Source organism: Pungitius pungitius, chromosome 19, assembly GCF_949316345.1.
Source record: "Pungitius pungitius chromosome 19, fPunPun2.1, whole genome shotgun sequence".
Lineage (NCBI taxonomy): Eukaryota > Metazoa > Chordata > Actinopteri > Perciformes > Gasterosteidae > Pungitius > Pungitius pungitius.
The window spans coordinates 14,476,641-14,495,412 of NC_084918.1; the positions used below are offsets into that span (position 1 = coordinate 14,476,641).

The 18,772-nt window shown below is 40.0% G+C and overlaps 2 protein-coding genes and 1 long non-coding RNA gene across 4 annotated transcripts; 2 read left to right on the forward strand and 1 right to left on the reverse strand.

The window, feature by feature from the left end:
• The first annotated feature begins 2,122 nt into the window (after positions 1-2,122).
• On the forward strand, positions 2,123-7,339 carry LOC119198549 (B-cell receptor CD22-like). 2 transcript variants are annotated; one of them, XM_062559262.1, is made up of 10 exons: positions 2,123-2,226; positions 2,850-2,925; positions 3,271-3,654; positions 4,305-4,610; positions 4,704-4,961; positions 5,562-5,867; positions 5,961-6,221; positions 6,316-6,400; positions 6,498-6,537; positions 6,637-7,335. In XM_062559262.1, exons 2-10 carry the CDS (start codon positions 2,862-2,864, stop codon positions 6,859-6,861), a joined length of 1,929 nt encoding a protein of 642 aa, XP_062415246.1. In that variant the 5' UTR covers positions 2,123-2,226; positions 2,850-2,861; the 3' UTR covers positions 6,862-7,335. The 2 variants fall into 2 exon arrangements, with proteins under 2 accessions (XP_062415246.1, XP_062415247.1); XM_062559263.1 differs by lacking the exon at positions 3,271-3,654 and having other exon boundaries at positions 6,637-7,339.
• A 231-nt stretch (positions 7,340-7,570) lies between these two features.
• LOC119198551 (B-cell receptor CD22-like) lies at positions 7,571-18,346 on the reverse strand. Its single transcript, XM_037455875.2, has 8 exons — positions 16,693-18,346; positions 12,176-12,251; positions 11,435-11,818; positions 10,480-10,785; positions 10,105-10,386; positions 9,613-9,694; positions 8,773-8,809; positions 7,571-8,233 (listed from the first exon to the last, which is right to left on the reverse strand). Exons 2-8 carry the CDS (start codon positions 12,237-12,239, stop codon positions 8,192-8,194), a joined length of 1,197 nt encoding a protein of 398 aa, XP_037311772.2. The 5' UTR covers positions 12,240-12,251; positions 16,693-18,346; the 3' UTR covers positions 7,571-8,191.
• Positions 14,481-16,645, forward strand: LOC134107488 (uncharacterized). Its single transcript, XR_009942760.1, has 2 exons — positions 14,481-14,731; positions 15,350-16,645. It is a non-coding gene; the product is annotated as an uncharacterized LOC134107488 (long non-coding RNA).
• Positions 18,347-18,772: the final 426 nt, after the last annotated feature.

Sequence of the window (18,772 nt, forward strand, 5' to 3'; positions counted from 1 at the left end):
CTCAACGCCAGTTTAGGGCCAATAGAAATCGTCCGTTTTATATCTAACAGAAATTGTTTTTTCTTCCGGCCTGCGTGCTGCCAGAACTGCTCCTGCCTTTGCAAACGCAGCGCTGTTAGTTGACCTGTGGTCTGACAAATAAATCTCCCAGAACGAAAAAAGTTGTTCAGCTGCATTTGTGCAGAATAACCCCAAAACTTTCGTTCTTTCATCCAGTCATACCAATTAATAATGCATTAACAATCATCCTCAGGAGGACATTTTATTCAGTACAGGACGACCAAAATGAAAAGTATCTGCTTCTCGTTGTGACAGTTACTTGTTTGTCATGTTTTCACAAGTTAGTTTTGCGACTGAATGAGGTGAGAAACCTTTATTTAGCTTTGTGGCTCTAACAGATGAATAAGGAGAAGTGGGGAGTATCTCACACTCAGTAAATTCTGAGAACTTTCAAGAACAGGTGAAGTCGTTTAGTCAGACTCTGCATAGTTCTCACTTGTGAAATAAAACACTGCAATAAAATTCATTTATTCGGAAAAGAGGGATGAACAAGGGATGAGACAATGTAGGATTGTATAGGATATTGCATTAAAGAAACAAAAAAGTAAAATAATTTACAAAGGCGGCGACTCGTCAGTATTTTGGTCATCTTTCAGCAGTCAAAATATTCTGTGATCATTTGCAAAGGTGGATGTTTTACAACATTTAAAATCTTGTTTATGTAATAAATCATTGATATCTTATACAACAGGACCCCTTAATGTCATCTCTTTTCCTTCTCACTAAACCAGTGACTGTGAGCTACTTGAGGAGGAACATTATTTACAACTAAACTTTGCTCAAGTCCCAGGAAGAAGGAAACCAGTCAAACAGCATAGTCAACAGTGTCTGAAACCATCAGGGGACGATAGACCAGAATGCATTGCAGACCCACGTCGGTACAGAGTGCTTAACTCACGTTTTGGTAATAATAAAATAAAATCCGGATATGAGCAGTAAGTATGTGACTCCTTGCATTTCTGAGAAGTTCAGATCAGGTGACATCTAACAGTTCATATGGTTTCAGGTCTTCTTTTTGTGTTGCAATAAATAAATAGAGTTTTTTATCATGCTCAAACACGTTCCTGAAAGTTCCTCAATTGTAGCACTTCTCTACAATCTGAAGGCCTCTCTGTTTCTCCTTTTTGCTGTGAGCTTATTTGATAAAACAAAGAGTTTTAATGCTTCAGTTGATTTGCATCTTGTTAGTTATATAATCTGCATTAAAAATGTAATAATGAAATGTTGTCTATTTGTGTGTCAGAGCAACAAGTGTTGGAGTGTGGATTCAAAATGACTCTCCCTTCGTCCAAATAATGTGATTATCAACAGTAAAGAAACAAGTATTAGCTAACTTTGACTGTGACTCTAAAAACACCAACCAGTGAATGACATGTTTACACTTCCTGGACAAAAAAAGTTTTATTCACTACTATTAAAAATCCATCATCCCCCAATCTGTCTCCATAGCTGTGTAAAGTTTCCTCTGTACCTTGTAGTTGTCAGTACACGGGGTGCGAGGGCAAGGAGGGAGGACTCAGATGCAGAGTATTGTAAAAATAAAAGGACTTTGATAGTCAAAAAACGTCATCACTCCAACCAAAAAAAGACAGGAATGAGGCAAAAACAAAACCGACAAACAGGGACCTGGACTTGAAACACCAACGTACGTTCCATGAACGGTCAACATGTAATGACGCCACACAAGACTCACAGGCTTAAATACACAAGGGAGGTGCAGGTGATTGGACACAGGTGGAAACGATCAGGCACGGCAGACAATTACAGGGGAAGGCAGGAAGTGAAGTTACCCAGGAACACAAGAGACATTGAACTACAAAATAAAACAAGACGAGACCCCAAACGGTGACAGTAGTCTCTGCATTTGGTTCCCACACCACATACTGTAACACTATCAGCTTAGAAATGACAAAATCCCTGTCTGACTTTTATTCAATCATTGGTTGGTGAATTAATGGACATTGTGGTACTTAGTTTTGTAGTGGTTTTAGTAAAGTACAAGTCGATATAATTTTTTTCCAAATCACAGGAACAGCAGCAGTGATACTTTGATCACCTCCCAGTTCCTCCTCCTTCCTCTCACAGAGCATCTTGGTTCAAAGACGTGTGACTTCTGCATTGAACTCGTCAGACAGCAGACTGCACTGAAGAAGAAACACTCTCAATGTAAGTTAATGTCACCTTCAATACGTCATTTTAGTAGCACAGCAAAAAGTAAAACTGTCTTTTTATAGAAATTTCATTTTTAGAAGTTTTTTACAAACTATTGACCAACAGTTTTATCAATTGCCTGTTGTATCAATGCAGAGAGAATTTGCAACATTAGAATAGATATTTGAGAGGAGGAGGAAGTAGAAACTGAATGAGGAAATGTTTTAGCTATCAGGGTAAGTCATTAAATTCTATTAATACAATAAAAGTTTGATGTTCATCAGTCCTGTAATGCAGAGCAACAGTGAATTATTCACAGTGACTAAACTCAAGTCACTGTTACATTATTATCATTGTGATGTGTGTGATACATAAAGATTACATAGACTCACAGATATGAGCAGTTAAGGGGAGAACGCTGCTAAAACAAAGAGCTGCACTTGATCTAATTGTCCCTCTGTTATGGATGTGGCTTCTTTGGTAAGAGGGAGACATTCATAGTTTGATTCTCATCCAACACTCAGAGTCGTACTCATTCCCAGACTTGTGAGCTGTGGTCTCTTCACACACAGGAGCTTGTGGTTGTACACAGCATGTTGAACGCTTCCTAGAACACTGATGTTGTGTTTGTGAATCAGGTGGTGAGTGTCATGGCAGACCAGTCTGTTAGGATGGTGACAGCCATCGTGTTGCAGAGTGTCTTCTTCCTCTCAGGTGAGCTTTATGTTCACTCACTTGTATTTCACTTCAATCATTTACTGCTTGGAAAATATAATTTCAACCTAAATTCATGTGAATGTTACAATGTGTGTTTTCCTCCTGAGCTCTTTCATCACGGAGACAAAACTGACGTAGTTATTTGGAGACAGAGACGGGTTTGGTCCCACTGGGCTCGGCCTTGTGGGGAATAGTTGTAAAACCAAAAAGATGAATCAACACAAACTGTTACTCAATCAACGCTAAACATTACTGCTGAAGTAGATTTCTCTTTGTGTTCATGTTATTGTTGTGTTTTTACACATTTTAATCACCACTGTTAATCATTGGTTTGTTTCACAGGTGATTCTGCGTCTTGTTATGACTCTAGAGCTCTATTCATGACTGCACCAAAAGAGATGGAAGCACTGACTGGATCTTGTTTGCAAATTCCATGTAACTTCAGCGTTAAATCAGGATCAGAATTCAACAGCGCAACAACAACCTTTGGATTGTGGATTAAAAATGGTCCTTTCTTAGGCAAATCTCCCAGTCAGGTGATTTTCAACAGTAGTGGGACAGTTTCCACATATCCGATGAATTTTACAGGAGACCTGAGTCAGAAAAACTGCACCACTTTGTTTTCTAGTTTAAAGACAACATACACAGGCAAATACTACTTAAGGGTTGAGAACCGACCATTTCGAGCAACAGCTGAATGTGATTCTCTTCAAATAACAGTTAAAGGTAAGAAAGTTTTGTTTTTCATGAAAAATTATGAGATGTTTTTTACTTTGCTTCTACTTGTTTATATTTTATTCAAACTTTTAATTATGAATATATACATTTTTACAGACACCAACCAGAGATTAAAATGTTTACACTTCCTAGATATGAGTTTATCACTATTACTAATCCCATGAGAAAATGTAAACTTTCACTAAAGTTGCATGTACGTGCACATGCGACTTTGAAAGTTTACATTTCATTTTCCCCAATAGAGGATCACAAGTTAAATCTGAGGGGTCTTGAGGTCATTTGTGGGACAAGAAATGTTCTGCTAAACAGTTCATATTTTGGACGTTTCTCTAATCTTTGCTTCATTATGAAATTATTATTTATATTATTATGTAATTATGAAGCCATGTGACAAGTTCAGAGGGGAAAATTAGTTGAATCTGCTATTATCGAGAAACAGTTAAAAAATAACTAGAAGCCCCAAACAAACACATTATTTAATGAACAAAGAAATGTATTTATAATCCAACATCTGATAGTGAACTAAAAGTAAAACATTTTGCTCTCAAATGTAAAAGAACACTTTTATCACAGACTGTAGACTCAAGTCTTGTTGCTCTTTTTTCAGTGTACAATGTGTATTTGACTTGAAACCACAGATTCTCCTCCAAAGCCCAGCATTGAGATCCCAGGTGATCTGAAGGAGAAGGAGTCTGTCTCTATAAGCTGCTCAGCTTCCACTCCCTGTCCACACTCTCCTCCTCAACTCACCTGGAACCTCCAACCAGACTCTCACAACATGATGGAGGAAAACACAGATGGAACCTTCACAAGTAAAATCCAGAAGAGCATCACTCTGTCACATGAACATGATGGATTCATCATCACCTGTTCTGCCAGATATCCTGTGAATGAAGGAAAAGGTGTGAAGACGTCAGAGGAGACAAAGACTCTCAGTGTTTCATGTGAGTGTTTGTTCTTTGATCCTGTCACCATACCATGATTCATGTGTTCACACAATGTCAGCTGCATCAAGTTTAATGTCACATTTTCCTCAGATGCTCCCAAGAAAACCTCAGTGTGCATCAGTCCATCAGGTCTGGTGTCAGCAGGTAGCTGGGTGATCCTGACCTGCTCCAGCAGAGCCAAGCCTCCTGTGAGCTTCACCTGGTTCAAGACCAGCAGAGATGGACCAATCAATGTATCTGAAGGAGACTTTTACAGATTTAATGTCACTGATGGAGGAGTTTATTACTGTGTGGCCACCAATCAGCTTGGTGATCAAACATCATCAGAGATCCATCAGACTATAGGAGGTAAACACAGAACTGTATTACATTTGTTTCTCTATTAGTGACGCAGCATTTTGTTTCCATAGAGATTTGCAAAAATCTCCACCGTGTTTCATGTGTTTTCTACACATATAAGGTCTCATTTATATTGATGGCATTTGGACAAATTGGCTTCCTAAAGAGTACAAGTCACTTTCAAAGTGATGCAGAGGGTGATGTGAATGAATTAAATCCGGACTGTAAAAATGAAATGTGAGAAGCATCATAACAACAAAACATCTCATATTATATTTCCAGCTGATGAAGTCGTCATCATTCGATAACGTGAACGGTTGAATAACTGCAGAACAGTTTTGTTATTTACAAAAATCTTTTACTTTTCATATTGAGCGAATTAGTATTTGACTTTTCATCACGTGTTTGGGACCAAAATCGCTGCATTAAACACAACCTCATTCATCTAAACAGTTAATTACATGTAGTGAAGGATGCTGCATTTGATAGTATCCTAAAAGTACAATATTTTGCTCTAAAATGTAAAAGAATAATTTAATCACAGACTCTAGACTCAAGTGGTGTTGCTCTTTTTTCAGTGTACAATCTGTATTTGACTTGAAACCACAGATTCTCCTCCAAAGCCCAGCATTGAGATCCCAGGTGATCTGAAGGAGAAGGAGTCTGTCTCTATAAGCTGCTCAGCTTCCACTCCCTGTCCACACTCTCCTCCTCAACTCACCTGGAACCTCCAACCAGACTCTCACAACATGACGGAGGAAAACACAGATGGAACCTTCACAACTAAAATCCAGAAGAACATCACTCTGTCACATGAACATGATGGATTCATCATCACCTGTTCTGCCAGATATCCTGTGAATGAAGGAAAAGGTGTGAAGACGTCAGAGGAGACAAAGACTCTCAGTGTTTCATGTGAGTGTTTGTTCTTTGATCCTGTCAGCATACCATGATTCATGTGTTGACACAATGTCAGCTGCATCAAGTTTAATGTCACATTTTCCTCAGATGCTCCCAAGAACACCTCAGCGTCCATCAGTCCATCAGGTCTGGTGTCAGCAGGTAGCTGGGTGAACCTGACCTGCTCCAGCAGAGCCAAGCCTCCTGTGAGCCGCTTCACCTGGTTCAAGACCTGCAGAGATGGACCAATCAAAGTATCTGAAGGAGCCTTTTACAGATTTAATGTCACTGATGGAGGAGTTTATTACTGTGTGGCCACCAATCAGCTTGGTAATCAAACATCCTCAGAGATCCATCTGAGTATTACAGGTAACTAATAAAGAAACTTCAGCAATCAATATTGTTACATTCCCACTGTTTCTTCATTTAGTCACTTTTGTTGTATTTTTCATCTTGTCTTGAGGTGGAGTTCTTTATCTACTATTGGGTTCAGTTCTTGGAGGAATCATTGGGATCATCGTGCTCATCGGCCTGGTTGTCTTTGTTTGGTCAGTAGCAGAATTAAAGAATTAAAGAATGTGTCTCCAATGAAATGTGGTCTTTTTTTGGTCCTCTGTGTCTTTGACCCAACGTTTTGTCTTGCAGGCGTTTGAAGTCACCACATCCAACTGCACATCAGAGTCAGGTGAGAACACACTAAACAACTTGTGTGGTTTTGTAATTATTTGGAAGCATACAGCTTTCACAATCACTTCCTGTTTGCTTCATTTATTCTTTCATGCAGAATCAGACTGTTGGAGAGACAGTGACAACAGAAGAAGGAGGCGTCCACTATGGAGAGATTAACTTCTCGAGGCTCGGACCTGGACCGTCCTCTGTCCCTGAGCAGGACAGTGGACAGCAGCAGGACACGCTGTATGCGCAGGTCAAAGTGTCCCAGACAGCAGACAACGTCACACGGTGGGCTGACGTCCCAGAGGATCTCTACGCTCAAGTGAAGACAACATGAGCCTTTTCCTCTGGTTACATTTGGGTTTCATTCTTAATTTTCTTTTTAAAATAATAACAAGCTTCATCTGTTAATTCATGTGGAGAAAGAATCCACCTTCACTTCTCCATTAATTACAGTAAAGGGGATCTTCAAACCTCCAAACTCTTCAGCTCAGATAGTTTTAAAATCGTCTTCATACTTTTGACACATTGATGATTTGATCAGTACAAATAAAACACTGTGCTGTTCATATATCAACATGTGCTATAAGATTTTATCTTTATTTATCCTTGTGGAAGTTTTTTCTTTGTATTATTATAAACGCTTCTTTAAATATCCTTTATTGAGATATTCCGTTGTTTTTTTTGTTTTGTTTTTTACATATTTAGCATCAACCACATTTTATTGTACGATTTCTTCTTAAAAGAACAATCTACTGAATTTTAATATTAATTTCAACATAATAAATATATGACCGTCTCGGTTGCATTTATTGGTCCATCTTTTCACTTGCTTGTAAACATCTTTTGAAAATCATACAACTTAAATGAAACATTACAGAAGTGGCAGAATGAATACATAACAATTTTCTCTAGATAACTGTACTTGATGATCTTATGATAAACATTTATTAGAATGTCGCTGTGATTATTTTACAAAAAGATAGTTAACGATTACTGGACTGCTTATTTACCCGCGAACCTGCTGACTGAGGGAGGGAGAGAGGAGTTCTGTGTATGAGTGAGCCGAGCGGGACACAGCAACACAATAAACAGTGTGTGTGTAGGGGAGGGGCGCTGTGACTACCAGCCAATCACAGAGCGCAGACACAGACAGCTACCCAATGAGGACTTTTATTCAATCCCAGCACAGATATTGACTCGTATTACTCGTATAATACTCGTACTCGGCAAAAGTGCTTTATCCCGGATATTCGTTTCAGCCGAGTATCCGACTCAACTCTAATGATAACTGACACAGGTGAACTTATTCTACGCATTATATAAGTTACACATAGATACATATAAATTGTGTATGTGTAGTTGCTCAAAGACAGAATGAATCACACTTCTTGTGTGCTTCACACACTGAAACACATCATTTTTATTCATTTTAACGCTTTACATCCATTCAACACAAGATAAAATATAAGAGGATGCTTTTACTCATGATTTTAAAAAAGGCACGAAGAAAGCTGATAAACATTGTTCACCACAGAATGGAAAACCTTTAAGTATCAGGAGAAAAGCTACACACATTGTTGTAAGAAGCGCACTAAGACTAATGGATACAGAAAAGATGGTACAGCTTCATAGCTTCCTCTTCCTCTTCTGGCTCATGACGGATGTTACTCCACCACCATGTTAACGTAGTCGATTTCTACCTCGTCCTGCAGTGGAAAGAGTTTTAGTTTCTATAGAGATGAAAACAGATGCAACTTGTCTTTGTGTTACAGATGTGTTTGTGTCACAAAATGAGATTGTGAGCAATGTAGAACCTAAAGTAGGCCCCGGAGAACAGGTTAAACCTCACACACACACACTAATACAATACAATAATATTTACCGTATCATCTTTATACAGTGATAAAATGTCAGTGTTGTGTTTACAGCTTCATGCACTGGTCCTTAATAAATGGATGCAGGTTCTAACTATGTCGCGTTTTAATAGTTCTTAAACTCTTCGTTTTTGTAGGTTGTCATTTTGGATATTTTGTTTTCATGGATGAATAAATGGAAGCACTTGAAGAAGCTTTTATGGCACACAGCTTAGCAAAGACAGCACCCAGCAGACACAGAGCATCATCAGCATTCATTTGGAGGAGACTCTGCTCTTTAAACACCACCATTGAAGGATTATTCCTGTGTGAATGTTGTAAACCAAACAAGGGCATGATCATGAAATATCTCTCCTCTTCTGATATCTTACCTCCTGTGGTTTGGTGGAGCGTCTTGATTTCAACCAGCTGGAAGGAAAAGGAAGGAATGATTTTGTTAGTGTGACGATCAGGACTGAGACTCCGGTGCAGAGGAATAACAAAGATTTTCAGAGTTTTGGATATTTACTTCATGTTTTCTCTTTACAAAGCTAATCAAAAACAGCACAGACACAAAGCAAATACTGAGTGGTTCTTATTTCACTTTAAGGGAACATGGTTTCTTGTTTATTAGTAAAGAGACATTTTGTTGTTTTGTTAACCTCCCACCACTAGGGGGCGGGAGGACGCTGTCAATTAGGCTGCAACATCGATATAATCAGCAGCATTACAGGAACAGGTGTTTTTTATTGTAAGGAGCAAACCGTTTTGAACCTTTAAGGCCGTGCAAGAAGATGCAAGAGTTGTTTGATGGTGTCTGATAACCAATGGAACCAATGTTTTGGAGAAGAAAACAACCATCAAAGACGAACTGGACTTTTTCAAGGTTTATTTCACGTTAAAACGAGTGATCAGCAACCGAGGTGGTCTTCCTTTGATGGTCATTTAGGTCAAGTAGAATAAATTATTTGTCTTCACTTAAAGCAAACAATGCAACCTATAATCTCATTATTAAGAGATGATGATGTATTGCAATGATGGGAACAATAATACACAATAAGCCTTTTCAAATGTCAGTGAGTGGCTAGGAATGACATTCTGCATTTTTATTAAATAATTTACACTATTATTATTATTATGAATGTTGATAATGAATTATGCATTAATGCATTACAACACTCAATGACAAACTCGTGTGTATCTGCACACAATCGTATGAAAGGTTTTCTCACCACTCAAAGATGACCAAAGTAGTGACCAGCAGAATGATTCCCAGGACCTGGACTATGAAATGAACACCAACCAGTAGATCACCTGCAACACAACGGCATGGCCACCTTTAAGATGTTATCACTCAAATCATAATTCCTGCAGTGACCTTCAAATACCAACAGAGGTCCTGTCAATAGCTGAATGTGCAGCTCATTGCTGCATCCACAATAAACACCATCTGCCTCCATCACTGCTGGTACCTTCACAGCCTTGAAGACTTGGATCATGATGATGAGAAAAGATCAGGGGTCTCTTTGTTAAAGCAGTGTGAAGGATCCCCTCTAAATATGTGCACACGTTCAAAGGAGGAATTACATCCAGATGTATAAAGCATTGTGTCGTCATGGAGCCATTTCCTTTTAATAAATCCCAAATGAACCTGTAAAGGTGCGCGGCTGAACAAAATGCTTCATCCCCATAGAGAAACAAATGTAATACAGTTCTGTGTTTACCTCCTCTAGTCAGATGGATCTCTGAGGATGTTTGATTACCAAGCTGATTGGTGGCCACACAGTAATAAACTCCTCCATCAGTGACATTAACGCTGTAAAAGTCTCCTTCAGATACATTGATTGATTGATCTATTGATTGATTATTTGGTCCATCTCTGCAGGTCTTGAACCAGGTGAAGTTCACAGGAGGCTTGGCTCTGCTGGAGCAGGTCAGCTTCACCCAGCTACCTGCTGACACCAGACCTGATGGACTGATGCACACTGAGGTTTTCTTGGGAGCATCTGAGGAAAATGTGACATTAAACTTGATGCAGCTGACATTGTGTGAACACATGAATCATGGTATGCTGACAGGATCAAAGAACAAACACTCACATGAAACACTGAGAGTCTTTGTCTCCTCTGATGTCTTCACACCTTTTCCTTCATTCACAGGATATCTGGCAGAACAGGTGATGATGAATCCATCATGTTCATGTGACAGAGGGATGCTCTTCTGGATTTTAGTTGTGAAGGTTCCATCTGTGTTTTCCTCCATCATGTTGTGAGAGTCTGGTTGGAGGTTCCAGGTGAGTTGAGGAGGAGAGTGTGGACAGGGAGTGGAAGCTGAGCAGCTTATAGAGACAGACTCCTTCTCCTTCAGATCACCTGGGATCTCAATGCTGGGCTTTGGAGGAGAATCTGTGGTTTCAAGTCAAATACAGATTGTACACTGAAAAAAGAGCAACAAGACTTGAATCTACACAAGTACCCTTCTACGTTTGAGAGCAACATTTACTCCACTATCAGATGTTGGATTATTGATTGTTTTTTTTCCTTCTTAAAGAATGTGTTTTTTGGAAGCTTCTAGTAATTTTCTGATGTTCCTGAATGTTTAATAAATACCTACCTACTTCATAATGAAGAAAAGAATAGAGAAAAGTCTAAACAAACTCATGATGATTGATGATTAGCAGTTGTCTCTTTTCTTTTCCCACCAATCACCTCATGACCCGTCAGATTAAATTTGCGACCCTCTACAGGGGAAAATATGATATAAACTTTCACTAATTCATGTTGTCAAAACGCTGATGGAAAAAAGTACAAAAAAAGAGAACTTTTGTTATTTCCCCTTTTCTAAGCATTAAGTGCTGAAGTCGCATGTACGTCCATCTTTCTCATGGGATTAGTAATAGTGGTAAACTCATATCCAGGAAGTGTAAACATTTTAATCTCTGGTTCGTGTCTCTAAAAATGTACATTCACATTAAACGTTTGAATAAAATATAAAAAAGTAAAAGCAAAGTAAAAAACATCTCAGAATGTTTCATGAAAAACTAAACTTTCTTACCTTTAACTGTTATTAGAAGCTGATCACATTCGTCTGTTGCTAGAAATGGTCGGTTCTCAACCCTTAAGTAGTATCTGCCTGTGTATGTTGTGTTTAAACTAGAAAACAAAGTGGTGCAGTTTTTCTGACTCAGGTCTCCTGTAAAACTCATCTGATATGTGGAAACTGTCCCACTACTGTTGAAAATCACCTCACTGTCAAATCTGCCAAAGTAAGGTCCATTTTTAAGCCACACTCCAAAGATTGTTGTTGCTTTGTTGAATTCTGATCCTGATTTAACTCTGAAGTTACATGGAATTTGCAAACAAGATCCAGTCAGTGCTTTCATCTCTTTTGGTGCAGTCATGAATAGAGCTGTAATGTCATAACAAGACGCAGAATCACCTGTGAAACAAACCAATGATTAACAGTGGTGATTAAAATGTGTAAAAACACAACAATAACATGAACACAAAGAGAAATCTACTTCAGCAGTAATGTTTAGCGTTGTGTGTTCTTTTTTTCCCTGAACAGTTTGTGTTGATTCATCTTTTTGGTTTTACAACTATCCCCCACAAGGCCGAGCCCAGTGGGACCAAACCCGTCTCTGTCTCCAAATAACTACGTCAGTTTTGTCTCCGTGATGAAAGAGCTCAGGAGGAAAACACACATTGTAACATTCACATGAATTTAGGTTGAAATTATATTTTCCAAGCAGTAAATGATTGAAGTGAAATACAAGTGAGTGAACATAAAGCTCACCTGAGAGGAAGAAGACACTCTGCAACACGATGGCTGTCACCATCCTAACAGACTGGTCTGCCATGACACTCACCACCTGATTCACAAACACAACATCAGTGTTCTAGGAAGCGTTCAACATGCTGTGTACAACCACAAGCTCCTGTGTGTGAAGAGACCACAGCTCACAAGTCTGGGAATGAGTACGACTCTGAGTGTTGGATGAGAATCAAACTATGAATGTCTCCCTCTTACCAAAGAAGCCACATCCATAACAGAGGGACAATTAGATCAAGTGCAGCTCTTTGTTTTAAGTCTCAGGTTTCCTTGATGTTTTGCAAGTGGCGTCTCAAGACCCATCCTATAAGCCAGTGTTTCTCAACTTTCCGGACCCGTTTGGAGTGTGCCGCGGGCCTTTCCATGGGAAAATTAAAATAAAAAAAATAAAAATGTCACCCTGTGATTTTATTTTGAAGGGACTTATTCTAATGCAGCGGGTTGTCGGTTTTTTTCCGGCTCGTCCGTCCATGTCTTCAGTCAGCGCGGCAATTAGAACGCGAAAGCACCCCCCCTCCCCCCCCCCCCCCCCCCGTTGACCGGTCGATTTGGGTCGCGGCTTGTCATTAAGGGTTGATGGTGGGTCCCGGAGCCAGACCAGTTGAGAACCACTGCTATAAGCCACCGTCAACAGCCACAGTTATGACGAAAACCCACGAGCTCTAAGAAACGAAAAAGAAAAAAAGGAAAGCGGTCTTGGCTTAAGTAAATCATATCGCCCTGACAGGAGACCATTGGACATCAGTGAGTAACAACAATTACCTCGGAGTAACTGCACATTTCATCAGTGACACGTGGGAACTGAAGTCTTTTGTTATGTTATTTCAACGTTGAAATATGATTGAAATCGGGTTGAAATGAGGTCTGAACGTCTAAGTACGGTGGCCGAGAAGGTTCAGACAAATACAAAAGCAACAACACAACCGCAAACGCCACAACACAACACGAACGCCGCAACACGAAAATACAAAAGCCACATCACAACCGCAAATGCCACAACGCAACACGAACGCCGCAACGCAACGCGAAAGCGAAAACGGAAGTAGCTGCCCACGGGAGCGAGCGTATTTTGGAGGAACGCCCACGGGAGCGAGCGTATTTTGGAGGAACGGAGCTGGAGGATGCCAGATCGTTTAAGAAGTAAGTGAAACATGATTCCTTACTTTAACTGTAGCCGCAAGGAATCATGTTTCACTTACTTCTTAAACGATCTGGCATCCTCCAGCTCCGGTGTTACGTGCCGACTGGGTTTTTGAACCTACTGGTTTGGCTACGCGTGCGTGTTTGTTTTGCCCCGACAGTGGCAGATGTTGTCTGCCTCGGTCACCTGATCCGTCACACAGTCGCAAACATATTTCTGAAAATGTTCAAAATGTATCCCATATCCAATGCAGCGGTTATGATTGTATAAGTGAGCACTACATCACTGCTACGTATAAAGAAATAAATAAAAGAACATACGTTTATTAAAAGATCGCCACAACCTGGATTCGAACTCGCAGTCGAGCAAAATAGCAAAACTTTATAAGACGGCGGCGCTACGCCGTCGGCCAACCGAGCTGTCAGATGCCCCTACTGATTTCACTACTTATCATGAAATTGCAAATCGTCAGTGGCAAGAACATCTTTTGGTTCAGGGTGAGCCAAGACAACTGGTTTTTGGTGGCGTAGCGTGAAATACATAGTTCTGTCAGGTTTTCTAGCACATTGCCCAAGTAGGATTACTCTCTTAATAACATCTAAACGCGTAGCCAAACCAGTAGGTTCAAAAACCAGTAGGCACGTAACAACGGAGCTGGAAGATGCCAGATTGTTTAAGAAGTAAGTGAAACATGATTCCTTGCGGCTACAGTTAAAGTAAGGAATCATGTTTCACTTACTTCTTGAACGATCTGCCATCCTCCAGCTCCGTTCCTCCAAAATACGCTCGCTCCCGTGGGCGTTCCTCCAAAATACGCTCGCTCCCGTGGGCAGCTACTTCCGTTTTCGCTTTCGCGTTGCGTTGCGGCGTTCGTGTTGCGTTGTGGCATTTGCGGTTGTGATGTGGCTTTTGTATTTTCGTGTTGCGGCGTTCGTGTTGTGTTGTGGCATTTGCAGTTGTGATGTGCCTTTTGTATTTTGTGTTGTGGCGTTCGTGTTGCGTTGTGGCATTTGCGGTTGTGTTGTTGCTTTTGTATTTGTCTGAACCTTCTCGGCCACCGTATCTAAGACCTCATTTCAACGTCTTTTCAACCGGCAAAAAAGTGCGTGAAACATCAACGTGCTAGAAACGGGTACATTTATTGATTATGTGTCATGTTGTAAAGTAAGGTTGAAAGAGGAGGTGGGGCGTAACAATATGCTTTAAGGACAAAATAATGCGGGCCGTTTCAAACATTAGTTGGAAACACCTAACTCTGATCACATCTGTAACGCGCATGCGCAAGTTCTTCCATCGGGTGCAGCGCGAGGTGAAGTGTGTCCGGGAGCAGAGCGACGTGAACGGGCTGATACAACCACGGCCACCGGCCCCAATACTCTGTAAGTACGTGAGTGTTTGAATGAAGAAAACCTGGAGCCAGTTATTTTACTGCTGCCCACTCTATACGGGAAAGACTGTTTATTTTGGTACGCTAGTTAGCGTTAGCGCAGATAGGTTGCTAGTTAGCATGCTAGCTTGGAGCATGCTAGCTCGGAGCATGCTTAGTGTTCAACATGAACTGGACCAAAAGTAAACATCATAGAGTGTTTTCCGTGTGTTTGGTGTTGCTTATGCGTTAGGTTGTTGCTGTACCCATATCATATTATTGCTGTTCCCATGTCATGTAGAAAATACACGTTTTTAAAGCAACCCGGCCTAAACACAGATTGCAGTGAATTCAACAAGTTGTTGCCTGTAAACAAGCTAGCCAACAAACCTAAGTTACTGCATGCTTAAAACAACATTGTAAAGTATGGTACTGTATAATATACCTGGAAATGTTACTCCAGAAATGCCATAAATTGTTTATAATGTCAGTAACAAGTAAACAATCCATAAATAAGGGTTCTAAAACACCTGCTGCTGTTATCATTATTAGTCACTTTTTTATTACTGTCATAAACCCAAATTACACACTTTGCCTTTTCCCTAAAGTCTTTGTTCTTCCCTCCTCACAGGTTCCTGTGGATGGAGGTTACATCTGATGGAGTTTGTCCCGCCTTACACCTGGCGTACTACTCTGAATATTTGAACGTACTGTACATCTTTAAGTTGTTCTTTCTGTACACACCCACTCCTCCACTGTTCACCCTTAAGTGTTGAAGGGAGTTTTATCTGTGCCGATGTGATGGTTTTGGGACAGGATGCTGCATGTTTAGACTGTAAAGCTCCCTCAGGCTTATTTTTCATTTTGGGTTGAGCAAAATAAAATGAATTGAATTGAATTAACTTGTTGACTAGAGGCATCTGCAACTGAGGGGTGTTCTGCGCATTCTGAATCATTGAGTGACGATGAGGGAGACGGAGCTGATTTCAGGTATACGATCCGGATTCAAGTGACTCGGAGCCAGATCTTGTTACAGAATCTGAAAATGAAGTGGAAACTAACTGGTTCATGTTGTTGCTCCACTTATAATTTCATAGTTTATTTTCACAAAATATAATTTATTTATTTTGTATAGGAAAAGTGTTTAGTTATATATTGATAACAACAACAATAGAAATTAATCAAATTCTGTTGTCCTTGTTAAGGGCTGTTGACATGATTGAAACTTGTACTTTTCCAGCGAGCAATTTTGCCGTTGAAAAGACATTTAAAAGACGTCCATGGCCTAACGTTGAAAAGACGTTGCAAAATGGTTTAAAAGTGAATGTTGTTTCAACGTCTATTCGTAGACGTTGAAAAGACGTCTCTGTTTAGACCCGTTTTCAACGTGATTTTTAATATCTGTGGTAAACGCACAAATGTAGACGTCATTTCTTTTTACACCTATAAAATAATGCTATAGCACAAAGTAGAGGACGACATTTTACCGTATTAAATCACGTTGATATGTGGTCTAAATATAGACGTCTTTTCAATAATAATTGATAATAATAATAATGATAATTATGTATCGGTGTCCTGTTATTGATCTTTTGTATGCATTTCAGAAAGAAAAAATGCTTAGGATTCAGGTGTAATTGCAAATAGTGATTAATCCTGATTAATCCACTGAAAATTCTGATTAATTGGATTCAAATTGTTAAGTATTTGACAGCCTTAATTTAAACTTAAAATAAACAATTAATCCCGATAGTCAAATTATTTCCTCTTTCATAGTTTCTACTTCCCCTTCATCTCAAATATTTATTTAAATCTTGCAAATTATCTCTGCATTTATACAACAGGCCATCAGTAACATTGTTGGTGAATAATTGAAACAAAATGTCGTAACTTGATGATATTTCAATAAAGTTAGACAGTTTTCTTCTTTTGCTGTGCTACTAAAATGACGTATTGAAGGTGACATTAACTTACATTGAGAGTGTTTCTTCTTCAGTGCAGTCTGCTGTCTGACGAGTTCAATGCAGAAGTCACACGTCTTTGAACCAAGACGCTCTGTGAGAGGAAGGAGGAGGAACTGGGGGGTGGATCAAAGTATCGCTGCTGCAGTAATAAAAAACTTAATTCACACACTTAACTGAAGAAATGGATTTTGATTACCAAGTTGATTGGTGGCCACACAGTAATAAACTCCTGTATGAGTAACATTATTGCTGTAAAAGTCTCCTCCAGATACATTGACTCTTTCATCTCTGATAATCAAAAGCTCTTTCATAGTGCTCATTTAGGGAGGCACTGTCTTGTCCTGGTTGAGGACTGCAGGTCAGAGGTCAAAGCTGAAAGTGCCATCCAGGCAGACACAGATCTGATAAGGATGAGAGTTAGAGACACACCAAGCATTATACAACACTCACGCGTTGTTCGTTATGTTTATATTAATGTTAGGAGACCACACATTGGATGTGATTGGATCTTGTGTTGTGGCGACAGAACCTGCTCCTCCTCAACGCCAGTTTAGGGCCAATAGAAATCGTCCCTTTTATATCTAACAGAAATTGTTTTTTCTTCCGGCCTGCGTGCTGCCAGAACTGCTCCTGCCTTTGCAAACGCAGCGCTGTTAGTTGACCTGTGGTCGGACAAATAAATCTCCCAGAACGAAAAAAGTTGTTCAGCTGCATTTGTGCAGAATAACCCCAAAACTTTCGTTCTTTCATCCAGTCATACCAGTTAATAATGCATTAACAATCATCCTCAGGAGGACATTTTATTCAGTACAGGACGACCAAAATGAAAAGTATCTGCTTCTCATTGTGACAGTTACTTGTTTGTCATGTTTTCACAAGTTAGTGTTGCGACTCTGAATGAGGTGAGAAACCTTTATTTAGCTTTGTGGCTCTAACAGATGAATAAGGAGAAGTGTATCTCACACTCAGTAAATTCTGAGAACTTTCAAGAACAGGTGAAGTCGTTTAGTCAGACTCTGCAGAGTTCTCACTTGTGAAATAAAACACTGCAATAAAATTCATTTATTCGGAAAAGAGGGATGAACAAGGGATGAGACAATGTAGGATTGTATAGGATATTGCATTAAAGAAACAAAAAAGTAAAATAATTTACAAAGGCGGCGACTCGTCAGTATTTTGGTCATCTTTCAGCAGTCAAACAAAATATTCTGTGATCATGTGATCATTTGCAAAGGTGGATGTTTTACAACATTTAAAATCTTGTTTATGTAATAAATCATTGATATCTTGTACAACAGGGTTCCTTAATGTTCAGATCAGGTGACATCTAACAGTTCATATGGTTTCAGGTCTTCCTTTTGTGTTGCAATGCTTAAATATAGAGTTTGTTATCTTGCTCAAACACGTTCCTGAAACTTCCTCAATTTTAGCATTTCAACGATTTGGAGATGGTATGATGAAAGTTGCTTTATTTGTGTTAAATATATAAGATTATAAGGTTCTCCAATTGAGTACAATTTATATCGTAGAGGTTGGCTCCATGCTTAGGAATCTGTAGACCTGGTTTTGATTCCTGGTTGAGACACTAAAGTTTTATTTTTCTTCCTCTTTTGTCCTTTTTGAGGCACCGGTTAGGTGGCGAAGGCATTGGGAGAAAAGGTGCAGGCGGCCCACGCCCACTGGCCAGAAACAGTTAGTTTTCTTGGCCTGGCCTCGTACTACAGGAGGTTTGTACGAGGGTTTGCTGGCACTGCTGCGCCCCTGTTTCCACTGCTGCAGATGGACGGAGCAATGCCAGACGGTGTTCAACAACCTGCACCGGGCTGGGACACGGCACGTTAATACCGACGCACTCTCACGACAGCCATGTGCAGAAGTGAGGACGAAGGGTGTGAGGGTGCCACCACTGCGATCGCAGAGAGAGAGACCCGCAAGCAGGAACTGCAGGAGGAGGGAGACGGTGCGGCAGTTCGGCGTCTGGAGGAGGTTTGTGGGCCAGGAGCGGCAGGCAGGTGGACCTGTCTGAGTGGAGGCAACACCAGAGACAGAATGTGAACCTACAACTGGCAGTGCAGTGAGTGGAGGCACAG

Coding starts and splice junctions, on each gene's coding strand:
- LOC119198549 (XM_062559262.1), top strand. CDS start 2,862: ATGGCAGACCAGTCTGTTAGGATGGTGACAGCCATCGTGTTGCAGAGT. Junction 4,611..4,703: donor AAAGACTCTCAGTGTTTCAT/GTGAGTGTTTGT, acceptor CATTTTCCTCAG/ATGCTCCCAAGAAAACCTCA. Junction 6,538..6,636: donor CAACTGCACATCAGAGTCAG/GTGAGAACACAC, acceptor TCTTTCATGCAG/AATCAGACTGTTGGAGAGAC.
- LOC119198551 (XM_037455875.2), bottom strand. CDS start 12,239: ATGGCAGACCAGTCTGTTAGGATGGTGACAGCCATCGTGTTGCAGAGT. Junction 10,786..11,434: donor GCTTCTAATAACAGTTAAAG/GTAAGAAAGTTT, acceptor TTGAAACCACAG/ATTCTCCTCCAAAGCCCAGC. Junction 9,695..10,104: donor GATCCATCTGACTAGAGGAG/GTAAACACAGAA, acceptor GTTGTGTTGCAG/GTGATCTACTGGTTGGTGTT.